This window comes from Galeopterus variegatus, unplaced genomic scaffold, assembly GCF_000696425.1.
Source record: "Galeopterus variegatus unplaced genomic scaffold, G_variegatus-3.0.2 Scaffold16586, whole genome shotgun sequence".
In the NCBI taxonomy this organism is placed as follows: Eukaryota; Metazoa; Chordata; class Mammalia; order Dermoptera; family Cynocephalidae; genus Galeopterus; species Galeopterus variegatus.
The window spans coordinates 6,600-20,925 of NW_007742697.1; the positions used below are offsets into that span (position 1 = coordinate 6,600).

The window sequence follows — 14,326 nt, forward strand, 5'->3', positions numbered from 1 at the left end:
CAGTTTTGGGAAAATGGACATTCAGATAGTTAGGGATAGAAAACTACATCAGAGGAAGCAAAGGAGCCCGTGATCATAAACACAGCTCAGCTGTCATGCCCGGCCCTGGTCCCAGACAACCTGGCCAGTTTTTCTCCTCTGCCTTTGTTTACCCACCACAGCCAGGGGTGGGAGTCCTGGGTCCACTTATCAACGTAGCATCCAGGTGCTTTGATAAGCACCCTCCTGGGAAAGGTCAAGGTTAGGGATCAAGGCGCACATGTAAAGGAGCCTCCCTCTGTCACCTTGGCCCAGCGCTCGCCGCCATCGCAGCCTCCCCCTGCTGACTGACCATGGCTGCAGGACAGGCGCTGCTGCTAGGTGTGGCCAGACTGGACCTCCAAGGCCCCTTCCTCTCTCTCCCCTGCCTTCTGCCCACCCACCCCTCCCCCATTCCCCCGGGGCCACCACTCCAGTCCTTACCCTCCAGCTCACATCTCTCCTGAGAGTGGCCCAGGGTCAGTTTGCTTCTCCTGAGTGTTCAAACACCCAAATGAAAGTGCACCGGAGTCAGCTGTCCCCCTCTCTCTGCATGCGGGCGCTGACCCCTGTCTTTGTCTTGCAGGAGGTGGAGCGGGACTCAGACAGTGAGAAGGACCAGCCCCAAGCAGGGCCTGAGGAAGAGGATGGTGAGTGGACCTGGCCTCAGACCGCACATCTGTGCCCTCGTGGAGGGGCTGGACTGTGTCTGGGCTGGACCACGCGTGCTTGGGATCCCTGCGGCTGGAATTTGAGTGGCAGTACTAGGGGGAGCCGGTGGGGTGGGGCGCGGTGGCCCAAGGGAGAGGCCTGCGAGGTGTAGTCCAGCCTGGGGGATGTCCCGCCAAAGCCCTGCTCACCTGGCCAGCCCTGTAGCCCACCTCCCTGTGTACCTCCTTTGCACGTTCAGTCTTTGCTTTTCCATCTGTAAAATGCGAGTCACCTCCAGATACAGGTGGCCCACCTTGTGAATAAACCAAGTGCCCTGACCTTCTGCACGCTGCAGAGCCTCTCAACTCCCCTAGTGCATTTCATCTTTCTCTCCAAGCATCTCTGACCTATTTTACGGACATGAAAGCCGCTCACAAGGCTGCTCCCCGTGCTTTCTGCAGAATAAAGGCCCCAGGGGAGGAAATGCCTGATTTCTGCGCAGCTCTAGCTAACCCATCGGACCTCCCCTGGCCATCAGATTCCAGGAGGCTCCAAGAAGAGAAAGGGGGCGGCCACAGCATTGAGGAAACTGAGAAATTCAAACTTGACCGCAGGGGGATGGGGAGCAGGCGGTGTGTTTGCCTTGGACAGACAGAGACAGAATGAAACATAGAGTGGGGCTGGATCTGTCACATTTTATTTCTTTTTGTGTGGGCAGCTGGCTGGTATGGGGATCCAAACCCGTGACCTTGGCGTTACTAGCACCATGCTGTCCCAAGTGAACACTTTCTTTCTTAAAAAAAAAAAAAAGCTAAAGCAAATGTAGCAAAATGTCAACATTTGTTAAATCTACACAGCAAGTACATGGAGGACTTATCACTCCCTGTGTCTTTGAAATATTTCATAATTTTTAAAAAGCAAGACTGTTGCTGTGACTTTAAGTCGGCATCTGGCAGGAGCAATGGAAAGAGAGGGCTTCAGGAATGCAGCAACCAGGGCTCCTGTGGGCGGCAGGCGGGGCTGGGGGGCACTGAGTCCCCTGGAGGCCCCAGCCAGCCAGCAGGGCTGTCAGTTCCCATCAGTACAGCCGCTGAGGGAGCGGGAGGGCCGGAGCCAAGGCGCAGTCAGCAGGCAATGGCCCCTCGCTCTCCACTGTGGGTTCTCCCAGCTCATCTTCCAGTGAGAGATTCAGCAGCTGTGGCCCTGGGATCCGTCCCTGCCATATGGCCTGAGGCAGCTGCAGGGGTGCTGGGATCCTGTTAGCAACTTGGGGACATGGATGGGAAACTGAAGCCAAGGCTGGAGGCCCCCGGATGAGGAGAAGGGCAGAGTCTCAGCAGATCACTCTTCCTGATGTGGCTGTCGTCCTCACAGATGGACAGCCGTGGGCACAGCCCCACACCCAGCCGTGTGTGTTGTCACCAAGCCCTCCCTCCTTATTTGAGCTGCTGTCCCTGGACGTCACCCCACCTCCCAGCCGCCGCCTGTCGTCCTAACAAGACAGAGGGAGGAAAAAGGTTCATGGCCCCTGCTGTCAGAAGAAAACATGAGCGGGCTCCCAGCCCCTCTGCAGCGAGCAGCTCAGCCTCCAAGGCTAATTGATTAGTGTCGCTAAAATGTCTTCCCTAAGCGACTGGGTGGATTCACACAAGACTGGAAGAGGAAGCTTCCCCCTCCCTGGGGGGCTCTCACATTGACCCCTCAGGGTCCAGCAAAATTGGATGCATCTGTGTATCACTTGGTACATTGCACGCAATTAAGTTAAAGCCTTCTCAAGTCGTTTGTTCTGTTTGGCTCGGAAACCATAAAACTAATCATACTTGCCCCATAAATTGAAACCTAGACTTAGTACCAAGCTGATAGCATTTTTTATGTTTTATTTTTCTAAAACGCAGCAATACCATGACCCTACTGTTGAGGTTAATCGATTTTCTTTGTCGGTTGCCTCTTTCTAGTCCAGAAGCGAGCACTGGTTGCAAGCTTGTTCTGCGACTGCAGCTCCGTGTGATTCAGTCACTATGGCAGGGCCTGGGTGACATTCAGGGCTTTTGTGATTACCAGTGACCCGGGCCCTTCACTCCTTCAGGATGAACGCAGCAGCTCTAAACAGCACACCTGGATTACTCAGAAAAGACCCCCAGACTCATCAGACCCTGAACTTGAGAAACTCCTGACTCCAAGGGCTCAGAAGAGAGTCTTGCAATGCTCTGCACTTCAGCTGGGCAGAGCCAGGCCTGGAGGGGGGGGCGGCCAAAGCGAGCTGGGGTTTCCAGGGAGGAGAGAGGAAGGATTACACCTGTCTCTGCTCCAAGCCCCCAAGGCTCCCATCTCCCCGTGAGGAAGAGCCAAGCCCTCCCTGGCAGCCTGGCCCACCTTCACCCAGCCGTGTCACCTGTATGACCCGTGTCCTCCCGTCCCCTCGCTCGCTGCCTCATCGTTTCTTCAGACCCGCCAGGCAGGGTCAACCTAGCCCTTTACTGGGACTGTCCTCCCAGCCACGCAGGCTTGCTCCCTCTGCGCTTCCAGGGACTGAGCGTCATCTGTAAAGCCCTCCCCAGCCGCCCCATTTCAGCTTCCCAACAGCAGCCCCTGCCACCTCTGCCGACCTGTGTGCAGAGCACTCAGGGCCAACTGCAAACTGCATCTTTTAATTACTTGCATCTGCTTGCTGGATGTTTTATTCATGGTTATATCCCCAGTACCTAGACTGGTGCTCACCAGATCTTTGTGGAATGAACGAAGAGCAAATGACTCCTTGTACAAATGTGGCAACTGCTTCCTAAGGAAAAGTTTTAGCCCCGGGCAGTTGGCTGGGGCGAGGGAGCCTGCAGGAAGCCGGCCAGCTTCCTCCTTCTGTGCAAGGTTTTGATGAGAGGAAAATACAGCACCTTCAACATAATATTTGGGTTCTGAATTTACATCCAGAACCTTCTTTCTTTCACCCAGAGAGAACCCTAACCTGAGAGGCATTTCCCCCCCTTGACCCCACATCAGCCTGATAGCATGTGACAGCCACCAGCTGGGGGAGGTGAAGGTGGCCTGGCTTTTCCAGCTGATGGACAGGATGTGGAGGTGTCTGAGGTTCCTGACATTGGAGGGACAGAGAGAGAAACACTTCTAGAATAGTAACGGAAAAAGAAAAGACATCTGCATGATTTGCTGATCTGTTTCCTCCACTCAGTCCTTTATGCATCGATGGAGGTTAGAAGAGACAAACCAGCCAACTTCTGTCCCCAGGGCTCTTCCTGACACCTGCTGGGTTAAGGGACCACTGAGATTCTCTCACCAGGATTCTCAGCTTTTCTGCTCTGCCCTTCAGCCCAGTGCCTGCGGTCACTCCACAAATGGGTGCTGGCTTTCCTCTGTCTACCCACTGCGCACCCTCATCAGGCCTCGAGATCTGCCCTTCCGCTTGTTTGCAGGAGCTACAGGGTCTGCTCTCAGGGGCTGGCAAATGTGGCTGCACCTGTTCAGTGATGAGCACTTCAAACCACTGTGCCAAATCCCGCGTCTCGCACGCCCCATTGTGGGCAGGATGCATTTTTTCGGATTTTTAATAACTGCAGGGGGAAGAATGGAGAGAACCAGCCTGGTTGGCATGACACCTGCCCTCTCCAGCCCAGGAGCAGAAGGGCCAGGGGTCCCAGGAGCCCCGCACCCGGCACAGCGTGCTTCCCAGAGATAAGCGCGCTCCCTTGTCTGACTGGTGGCCACTGGTTAATTCGCACAGCAATAATGGTGGGCTTCAAGACAAGGAGGAAGGCCTTGCAGACAGCAGCTTGGCAAGAGCCATTTGGCAGAGAGGGGCAGACAGCGCTGTGGACGCTCTACCTGGCCGGGGAGAGCAGGGTCACTGGGGGATCCAGCCAGTTTTCGGGGTGGGGGGTGCTAGTTTCTCTCTGGCTGTCTCATTTTCCTCTGTGTGTCCCTATTTCAAGGGTGAGATGGAAGGAGCTGTGGGATCAAATGGAAGGTGTGGAACAAGGTGGGGTCCGGCCCCCTCTGAGGGCACACGTGGGGCCCGGCTGCCCGCCTTTGACTGCGGGGCCTCTCTGGCCTGGGTGTTTCCTTTAAAACTAACAAAGGGAGAGAGACTCTGAGTTTGCAGGAGGGCCCCAGCCTCTAAATCCCGGTCTCCTCTCCGCAGGAGAGGGCTTCTCCTTTAAATACAGCCCCGGCAAGCTGAGGGGAAACCAGTATAAGAAGCTGATGACCCAAGAAGAGCTGGAGGAGGAGCAGAGGTAGGCCGGCTCCGCAGAGCCCTCAGCCCACGCCCTCCACATCCAGGCCCCCTGCCAGCTGCGCCCCCACCCACCATGCTGCCTTTTCAGTTTAGGGGTGCTCTCCTGTCCTTGCAGTATCCCACCAGGCTCAGTCACCCCTGGAGGCAGTCCTGTCTTGTCAGAAAGAGGCAGTTGGCGATGGGAGGGGGAGGGCACCAGAGCCCACCTCCTGCATTCTCCCCACCCCCACCATGGCCCTGGAGAAATGCGATGCCAGGAAAGCCTGGGGCAGAGCCAGCTGTCCGCTTTGCGTAGAGCCCGCCACAGGAGCAGTTTATCACTGCAGGACATGCAGGGGTATGGGAGCTTGTCCATTCTGCAGTCCCCCCACCCCCTGCCCGTAGGCCTGCGTGTCGTTGCTGATCTGTTCTGCTCCATGGAGCTCTGAGGCCAGCGCAGCTGCGCAGCTTCTCGTGTTTAGGATCGGGCAGTCCCTTCTCCCTCACCAGTTGGACCCCCCCCGCCACATACCCATTGGGCCTCTCTCAACATTTTCTCTCAGCTCCGTCCTGCCAGGGTGGTGAAGAGCCCTGGAGGCAGTGGGAGAGCCCAGCTGTGCTGCACATGCACGCCAGCTGCCCTCTGCAGTGTGGCCTGGAGTGTCCTCTAAAGCAGACATCTAAATGCTAGGGTGCCACTTTTGGAGCCCGGCAACCCAGAGGGGCTTGTGAGGCTCACCCCCCTGCTCGGGAGCATAAGCTAGCCATGTAGGGCCAGAGCAGATAGGAAGGTTATTTCGGAATGCAGGACTCAACCACGTTTTTGTGACCACTCCCCAGGCCAGCCAGCATCCCTCCAACATCAGAAGCGCTCTGCCCACAAGACTCCCTGTCCCCCTCCTGGTGCTGGCATCAGCTCTTTCAAACCTCAGCAGGAGGCTGTTCACCCTGGGAGTAGAGGGGGGCGGCCCTGTATGCACAGCCGGCCGGAGGACCTGCCAGTGGAAGTCCTCTGACTCCGCGGGCACTGGGGACACTGCCTCTTGGTGTGACTGGGTTTGCTGCCTTTATATTTCAGGATTGAGCTGACCTCTGACCTCACTTCCCTGTAGCAAGTTCCTTAGGTCCTGGGCCACAAATATTCTTGCAAATCCTTTTGGTAAGGAGATTGCTTTCTTAGACTAGTGGTGCTTCCTTCATACTGTCTGCTAATGTGTCCCCGACACAACTGACGTGGTCTGAACCTGCCCTCCTCCACCACCTTCATAACCAATGAATATGTGTATGTGCCACCTGAGCTGCGCCGTTCTTCTCCAGTGCAAGGAATCACTGCCAGAAAAGGCCCCTTTCCCAGGGGTAGAAGTTCCTGGGGGCTAAGTTAAGTCCCTGGTGGGCCACATGGGCCAGATGGTTGGGGTGCCACTGCCCCATGTGAAGCTGGGGGACCCTGAAGGTTGTGGGATGTAGATGCTGCCCCCCTGCAGCCTCGTGAGGTCGCTGACATGGCTTCAGTCCTGCCCTGTGAAGACAAGGCAGCTGATTAAACAGTTCATAGCAGACACCCTGAGAACAGTCTGTGCCTATGAGTTGGGGGACAGGAAGGTTTGATCGTCAGAACAAGGGCTGGCAGACTGCAGCCCGGGGCCATTGTAAATCCAGCAAGGCTGGACACAGCCACACTCATGTGTTTTCCTGTGGTTCGTGCTGCTTTCGTGCTGCAGCGACTGAGCTGAGTAGTTGTGGCAGGGACCGCATGGCCCACAGGTGCTGAAGTAGGATCTGGCCCCTTACAGAAGAAGCGTGCAGCTCCTAGACAGGGGGCTAGAGAGGGATTGACACACCTGCCATCCCTGAACGTCCCTGTGGACAGAGGCTGAGACAGGACCGTGGCCTTACTCTGTCTGCACAGATTGATATACGGTGTGGATGTGGAGGATCGATAGGGTAGGAAGGACCAGTTGGTGGACTGAAGGCCAGGCCTCAGGCTAGAGCTAGACTGCCACCACCACCTCATGTTCAGGGCTGAGACCTAGGAAATGGGGAGGGGAAACCCCTTCTCTGGTATTTTCAGAGAGAGCAGATCCTCCGTTGCCCAAGAGGGCCTTGCCCAATAGGTGCACTATTCACACTTGGCTGTCCTGTGGGATGGAGACTGTGCCCGAGGGGCTGCTCTGGGGGTGAGGCAGGAGTGCCCAGCTCCTCATCTGCATGCTGCAGTTACATTGTGGGCCTTAGTTGAGAAGAAGGGGCTGGGGACTTCCTGGGGTGGAGCTGGAGTTCATGTTCATTTCCATTACCACCCCCACCCAGCATGCTCCCCATGGCTCCCGGCATGCCTGTGACATCTGCTTGGCCCTTCCCGCTTCTGCATGTGGCTGGCCCTGGCGTGGCCCTGTGTGGGGCCCCCTTGGGGCCACACCACTTCTGTCCCTCCTGTGGTGATGCTTGGGGTTGCAGAGGCTGGTAAGTTTGGCTTTGTCTCTCCATCTTCAACATGATAGTTCCCCCAGGGGGCTGCCCAGCTGAGTCCAGGGAACTGCCCTGAAATTGTCACGTGAAAAATAACATGCATGTTATTGTCAAACCCTAGAAGCACAGGCCAGCGAGCAGGGTGCTCTCTTCTCTGCCTATCAGATTCTTCCCTCCCAAACTCTGTGCCTGTTTCTAATTCCTTTCCTGGCACCCAGGGTCCCCAGTCAAGTTGCAAGCTAGTTAACAGATAAATGCTGCACGCCCCTAACTTCACATTTATTAGCTCAGCCAATGGATCTATATCTAGAGCTTAAATCTTTAACACTTGCTTTTTGCAGCATTCCCCAGAAGGCTCAATTTGCAGGGTTTCAGGGCGTGGCAATTAGGAAGTGGGACTAGAAGCAGCAGGACTCAAATTAGTTCTCCCCTGTGTCTACTTGGGCATTCCCATCCCTGTAACTGCTCACAGATGAAATTCCCTCTGCCAAGAAGGTGGAAAGTAGGCAGGTTTGTAACTGCAGAGGTGGCAGCTGCTTAAACCCTGCTTGGCGCTGTCTGCCCATCTCCTTGGGTTTTCCCTCTGGGCTGTAGGTTGACATGATTTATTGGCAGTGGCTCTGGGGGAGCCGCTGGGTTCCCACTGCAGCTTCTCTGGGAGGCGCCACCTCCAGCTTTAGAGTGTGCCTGGGACAGTCGGCCTGCAGGCTGGGGACAGCTCCCTTGAGCAAGAGGCCTCCCCCGCAAGCCCCCACCCCCACCCCGAGCTAGTGAAGCTGGAGAGGCTTGGCTGGCTTCGTAGCTTGGCAGGAAAAAGAAAAGAAAAAGCACAGCAGTTGGCTCCTCTCCATGAGTTCTTCCCACCGTCTGGTCCCAGAGGGAAAATGGAAGCCAAGACGTAGGCTACATTGGCTCTGGCAGATCAGGACCCCTGCAGGGCCCCACACCCCTCTGTTTGAAGATCACAGGACTGTCCTGACTGTTCTGGGAATGGACACAACTCTAGGGGAAGGTTTTTCATATGGCTTAACGGAGAAGGGGAGGAAGAGACAGAGGAGCCACAGCGATGGGATAGTTGTCCTAGTCCTTCCCCCTGACGTATCCATGAAACCAAGGGACCTGCCAGTGTGACTCTCTAGCTCCAGCTAGAAATGCACGTTGACTCTGACCTCCAGGAGAGGGCACCAGAGGGACAAAATCAGACCCCCTGCATTTTCCAAGCCCCACTCCCGTGGGCTGAAAACGTGCACGGTTCGTAAAAGGTGGGCACACAGTTGGCTGCATCTGGGAAAGAACATATTGTAAGATTCCAGTATCCCCAGATGGGACCAAACCCAGCCAGCGGGAATCAGAAATTATCCAGGTGGTAGGAATGTCAGCAGCGCGACCACTCAGCCAGAGATCAGAAAGACCCAGAAACCCAACTGCCCGAGTAACTTAAATGTCTCCAGAGGCTGAGGGCTGGGGCTGCACGGGCCCAGCGGGAGCTCTGCAAGCTCCCCCGGCTTTGCAGCCCAGACTATCTTGCTGCAGCGATGAGAAGCAGACCACGTGTTTGAGAAACCAGCACCCAGCGCAGCTTCTGCAATTCCAAACGTTCTCCTTCCTCATCCCTGTTTCCCCCTTTCTTTCCCACGGTACTTGTGAGATGGAATGAGTAAAATAAATTATCTTTTTCTCCCTATTTCTCTTTGCAGAACTGAAGAATAATGAAGTTATCCTTAGCCTCCTCCTACAGGCTTTTCCTTTTGGCATCTTAAAAGCTTGAGAGATAACATGGAAACCCTCAGAGAGGAGCCCGCGCAGGCTCCTGGGGTGCATCCTGCCTCCATAGACCTTCTGAGATAGAGACCCTCTCTCAGGACTCTTCCCTGGCTAGCAGGATCCTGGCAGTGCCCTTGGCTCTGCCCTCTTTAGAGATGTTCATCCCTGTTTACGTGGGTCGCTTTGTTAACAGCTAAGCTGAAGGGTTTTAAGAATTTGAGTTCAGATCCTGGATTTGGGGTTTTTCTTACCTCTCAGACTTGCCCTCCACATATCCTTCATGCCTTAGATACCACCGATTTCAGCAGCTTCAACATTTTAAAATCAGAGTTCGACTTCCTTCCAGCCCTCCTCCTTTGGCCCTCTCTGAAGCCAAGAGACTGAGGCATGTCACAGTAGAGCTCTCCTGTGCACACTAACTCCACCAGGGACGGTCCGCTGTCCCCCTTTCCCTCGGGGCCCACTTCTCTCTTTCTCTCTGGCTGGCTCCATTATGGAGGATGAGAGGCGCCATATTGATTCCTGGGCAGCAAAGAACCATGCCAGGTATTGACCTGACCACTGCCCTTATTTTTCAGCTAGAGGAGACATGGGTCCAGCCCTCTTGTTGCTAAGAGGCCTTTTCCACTGGCATTCTTACCAGCTCAGCCGGTCTCCACCTTTGCTTTTGCAGAGCATTAGTGTTAGCTTGAGATAGATTTCTTGACTATGCCTTTTCCTAGCAGGTTTCATAGATTCGTTAGAACTTCACCAGATAATCAGATCAGTCTCAGATCAGTTTCTTGGAATTTTATATCTGACAATATTTGTACTATATCAAAGTAATTTGCAGTTCTTAGATTTTTTGGTTAAAACTTTTTTTTTTTTTTAAGGAGTATGTTCATAGTAACTTTTTCCATCTAATGGAAGGCTGGGAATGTCCAACGCCAAGCCCTAGGGCGTGCATTCCCTGGCCTCTCCTCTGGGCCTGATGCCTTAGGTTCGGGGTTTAGGGCAGAAGAGGCAACAGAGCAACAGCCAGCCAGGCAATGACTTCGACACAGAGCAACATGACGAATAGATGTACTCTTGTGTCCCCAAACAGCAATAGCAATGTCCCTGTCCAGGCTGGGATCTTATTTCTACAATACGTAGCAACTCCCTCCAAGCATAGTTATCTAGGCACGTCTGGAAACTTGCTGAACGTGGCTTGTAGGCACCGAGCCTCAGGTACTCCTGACGGCTTGGATCTCTGTATTCAGCCTTTGTTCATCCAATAAACTTTCAGTAGATGATCTTGATTACTGTGTGTTTTTTTAGTCTGCTTTGTTTTTTAAAATAATCTCTTTTGAACCCATTAATTTGAGCTCTCTTTCACTTTGATGCCTGTTACTCTCCAGCTGAATACAAAATCATATGTCAGGCCGGCCCATGGCTCACTCGGTAGAGTGCGGTGCTGATAACACCAAGGCCACGGGTTCGGATCCTATATAGGGATGGCCGGTTTGCTCACTGGCTGAGCGTGGTGCTGACAACACCAAGTCAAGGGTTGAGATCCCCTTACCGGTCATCTTTAAAAAAAAAAAAAAAAATCATATGTCCACCTTGTTGAAAATATGCAACAACCACAGCCATCAAAAGCCACACGAAATAATTTGTGTTCACTCAGGGAGATGCCAGTATGTACATGTGGATTGTGAGGCCATCTAAGGAGCTCAACACACACCCTTTCAGTTCACAGTACCCCTTTCTTGACATGGTAGGATACAACGTACATCTCATAAGTTCCTGCTTCTCCAGACAGGAAAATGGACGTTAGTCATAACTTTCCCAGAGTGACAATGGAGGCTGGGCATTGGGACTTCAGTATTTTACTTCTAGATGCTGCTCTAGACAGAAAATCTACTGTTTGCTGGATGGAAGATAACGGGGCTGAGGAGGGGAGGGTTATAGCAGAAGGAATATGTTAGGAAGAGTGTAAGACCAGATGTTGAGACATCCTTCTAGGCAATGTTGGGGGTGCTGCTGGCCCGGAAGCTGTGCCAAAGTCCTGTGTTATGATGGACCTGTAATGTGACTATAGCAGAGCCAGCTGCAGAGAGGGGCTGAGAGGTCTGAGCCTGCAGTGTGCTTCACATTCTCTGAAGGTACCCAGCCAGTGGTGTGGTGTGGCGTGGAGGGCAGGGGCTGCAGAAGAAAGAATCCAGGGTGCATTGCCCAGCCATGCTGACACACAAAACCATACTGTTCCCTGGCTCTTCCCGCAAAGTGTCACCCCACCCTTCCGTGTTTGTGCTACAGGAGTTGTCCTACACTGGTCAGATGGTGTGGTTGGGCCTCATAAAGATAACAGAATATTGCTCCCGAGTGCAGTAAACATTAGGCCTGTCGTCATCCACGCCAATTCCCTAGTAAGAGGGGGGTAGGGCCACCACTGGCCACAGGGTGTCTGTGTAAATTAGGAAAAGGCACGCCTTTCTCTGGGCAGCAAAACCCCACAGGCTGGATTTCAGCCGACCCTTGTCCCTCTGCCAGCCACCCTGGTGTACACATCTGTATGTTCCCACAACCATGTGTGCCCGTTTCCCAGCCAGTGATGTCTTTTCTTCCTGCACTTTTGGCTCATCCCCCTCAACTAAGGCTGTTTCTAACCTATTTCTTCACAGGATCTCAAGCCACTTAATGGAACCTATCTTCCTCCTCATTACCTCACTGTGAGATGTGCAGTCAACAATAAAATGAGGCCAGAGGGGAAACTGAGGCATGGAAAACCTAAATGATACTTGGGGTCCCTGAACCTCCATGGTGAACTTGAGACTCAGCATCCCAGTGTTTAGAACCCTCAAGTTGAGTGTGTTAGACCAAACCAGCTCCTGTGTTTTAACTGGGTTTTATTTTTGTTTTATTCTTCTGAAAAACAAAAGCAGAAACAAACGAGAAAGTCCTTAGTCCGCTGACTGCGCAGTGTCTCTCTCTCTCTGTCCCTGGGGTCAGGAGCATCTTTCTTCTCTGTATCCTTTCTTCTCGACAGAGTTCAGAAAGAACAGCTGGCCGCCATCTTCCAGCTCATGAAGGATCACAAGGACACTTTTGGCGAGATGTCCGATGGCGACGTGCAGGAGCAGCTCCGCCTCTACGACATGTAGCCCGCCACCACAGGCGCCACCAGCAAGACACCCACACCGCTGTGCCGTGCCTCTCTCCTGACCCCTGACCCAAGCTCTTGTTACTTTCAGACTTTTGTAGGCTTCACTGTATCTTAAAATATAGAGGTAGACGTATATTATATACAGATTTGCTCAGTTCTTACACTTTAGGAATCATTTTACAGGAATCAAGATTGTTTTCTTCAGAGGAGAAAATCCCTGACCCCTTTGGCTTCTGCTTGCTGGTGAGGTTGCAGCTGTGAGCTAACCTTCTGAAGCCGTCTTCTGAACCAATTCAATATCCCACACAGACCCAGGGCAGGCAGCAGTCCGGGAGGGCTGATGTGAAGGCCTGGTGCTCAGCCCCAGCACACAGTGTGGAAAGAATTCAGGGGTTCTGCAGGGAGGATCAGTACTGGTTCTTGCTACCTGAGTGTCTAATCTAAAAACACTACACACTCCTTCTGGATGCTTCTGCAACTGTAGGGAAGCAAGCAGTAAGGGGCATTCTTTTAGCAAAAGGTCTGATTCAAAGACTTGCCTCCTAGGGGCTGGCCGGTAAGCCTAATTGGTTAGAGCATGGCGTTTACAACACTAAGGTCAAGGGTTCAGATCCCCATACCGACCAGCAGCCAAAAAAAAAAAAGCAAAGACTTATCTTCCATCCTGGGACAAAGCAATGGTATCAGAGTTAATGTCCTCAAAGAGTTTCTCTCATTTAAGCACGAGACTTACTCTGAATATAACTGACTTATCTGAGCACTTAGAATACCCCTAGAATTATGCTGTAGATAGAAGAAATAAAAAATGCAACATGGTCCCTACCTTTCAGGAGGTTAAAGGCCTATAGAGAGGACAGGCCCATGTGCAGAGAATGACAACCTCATCAGAATGCATTCAATAAAATGCCAAAATGATCTTAGAGAACAGTGCCTGGGACATCAGAGGGGATCAATCATTTTTGTCAGGGAGTGAATGTTACTAATGGAAATAACAGTGGTTCTTCACGCCACACAGGTCCTGTTTGTGATCACCCCATAGCAGGAAAATTCACAGTTCTCGAGCAAACTGTGTTAGGTGGGTATGCGAAAGAGAGAACCTATGACAGTTCTTAGAAGCATTTTTTATTTGCTGAAATAAAGCTAATTCAACGCACTCATGTAAAGAAGCGGTGGCATTTTACACGCCTCGTTAATAATCACGGGGAGTAAACTTCCTTTCATCGGCTCTTGCTTGCTACAGAATTTTCACGAACCCCTCTCGTTTGTTACTGTCATTCCTTCTGCTTCTGTGTTGACAATACTCTGCATCCAAACACGATTATATCCAATCGTCAGTGCTTTTTTCTTTTTTTAAAAATTATCTTCATTTTTGTTTTCAATGCTTTTTTTCCTTTAAATTATTTTTATCTTTTTTTGTGAATACTTTTAAATTTTTTATGATATAAGAAGTGTTTTTTCCTTTCTCAGGCCCTAGGGACCCCTTCCGTGGTCTTATCTCCCCAACCCCTAAACGCACAGGACGCTGGGGCTCCCACTCTCCCCCGAGGCTGCACTGCGGACTTGGACCCTCTGCTGCTGTCTCTGTCTCCCTCTCCTCTCCCCATGCCTCGGGCCCTACTTTCTCATTATACCGAACAGGAATGACTCATGTGTACTTGAGTCAAAATCCTCATGGCTATGGGAAAAGAAAAGTGGAGGGACTTTTGTATCCTTGAATCAGCTAAAAATTTCCTGATGACAGAGAACAGAAAAGTCCACTTAACTGGCTTAAACAAGATGGAGCTATCTCGCCCGAGAAGTCCAGAGATAGAATGGCTTGGGCCCAGAATTGTCAGGGTTCAAGCTGTAGTTCTCTTTGCTCAGTCTTCCTTGTGTTGTGGGCTTTTGTTGTAGACTAGCTCTCCACATGGTGACAAGATGGCTGCAGGAGTTCAGGTGTCACATGAAGAAGCTCGCACCTGTAGGAGTGAGGGAACTGGTCCAGATGCCAACCTCTCTTCAGGTTCCAACTGGACAGCATATGTCATGTGCCCGTGCTTCAGCCAAGCATGGACAAGGAGGTTGGGCCACTGTGG

The 14,326-nt window shown here is 52.5% G+C and overlaps 1 protein-coding gene across 1 annotated transcript; it reads left to right on the forward strand.

Moving 5' to 3' along the window:
* Positions 1-532: 532 nt before the first annotated feature.
* MXRA7 (matrix-remodelling associated 7) lies at positions 533-13,414 on the forward strand. Its single transcript, XM_008564086.1, has 3 exons — positions 533-668; positions 4,817-4,910; positions 12,135-13,414. Exons 1-3 carry the CDS (start codon positions 533-535, stop codon positions 12,247-12,249), a joined length of 345 nt encoding a protein of 114 aa, XP_008562308.1. The 3' UTR covers positions 12,250-13,414.
* The last annotated feature ends 912 nt before the right edge of the window (positions 13,415-14,326 follow it).

Bases quoted from the DNA above. Each gene is read 5' to 3' on its own strand.
- MXRA7 (XM_008564086.1), top strand. From the start codon at position 533: ATGAAAGTGCACCGGAGTCAGCTGTCCCCCTCTCTCTGCATGCGGGCG. The intron at 669-4,816 runs GTGAGTGGACCT...TCCTCTCCGCAG, and splicing joins AGGGCCTGAGGAAGAGGATG to GAGAGGGCTTCTCCTTTAAA. The intron at 4,911-12,134 runs GTAGGCCGGCTC...TCTTCTCGACAG, and splicing joins GAGCTGGAGGAGGAGCAGAG to AGTTCAGAAAGAACAGCTGG.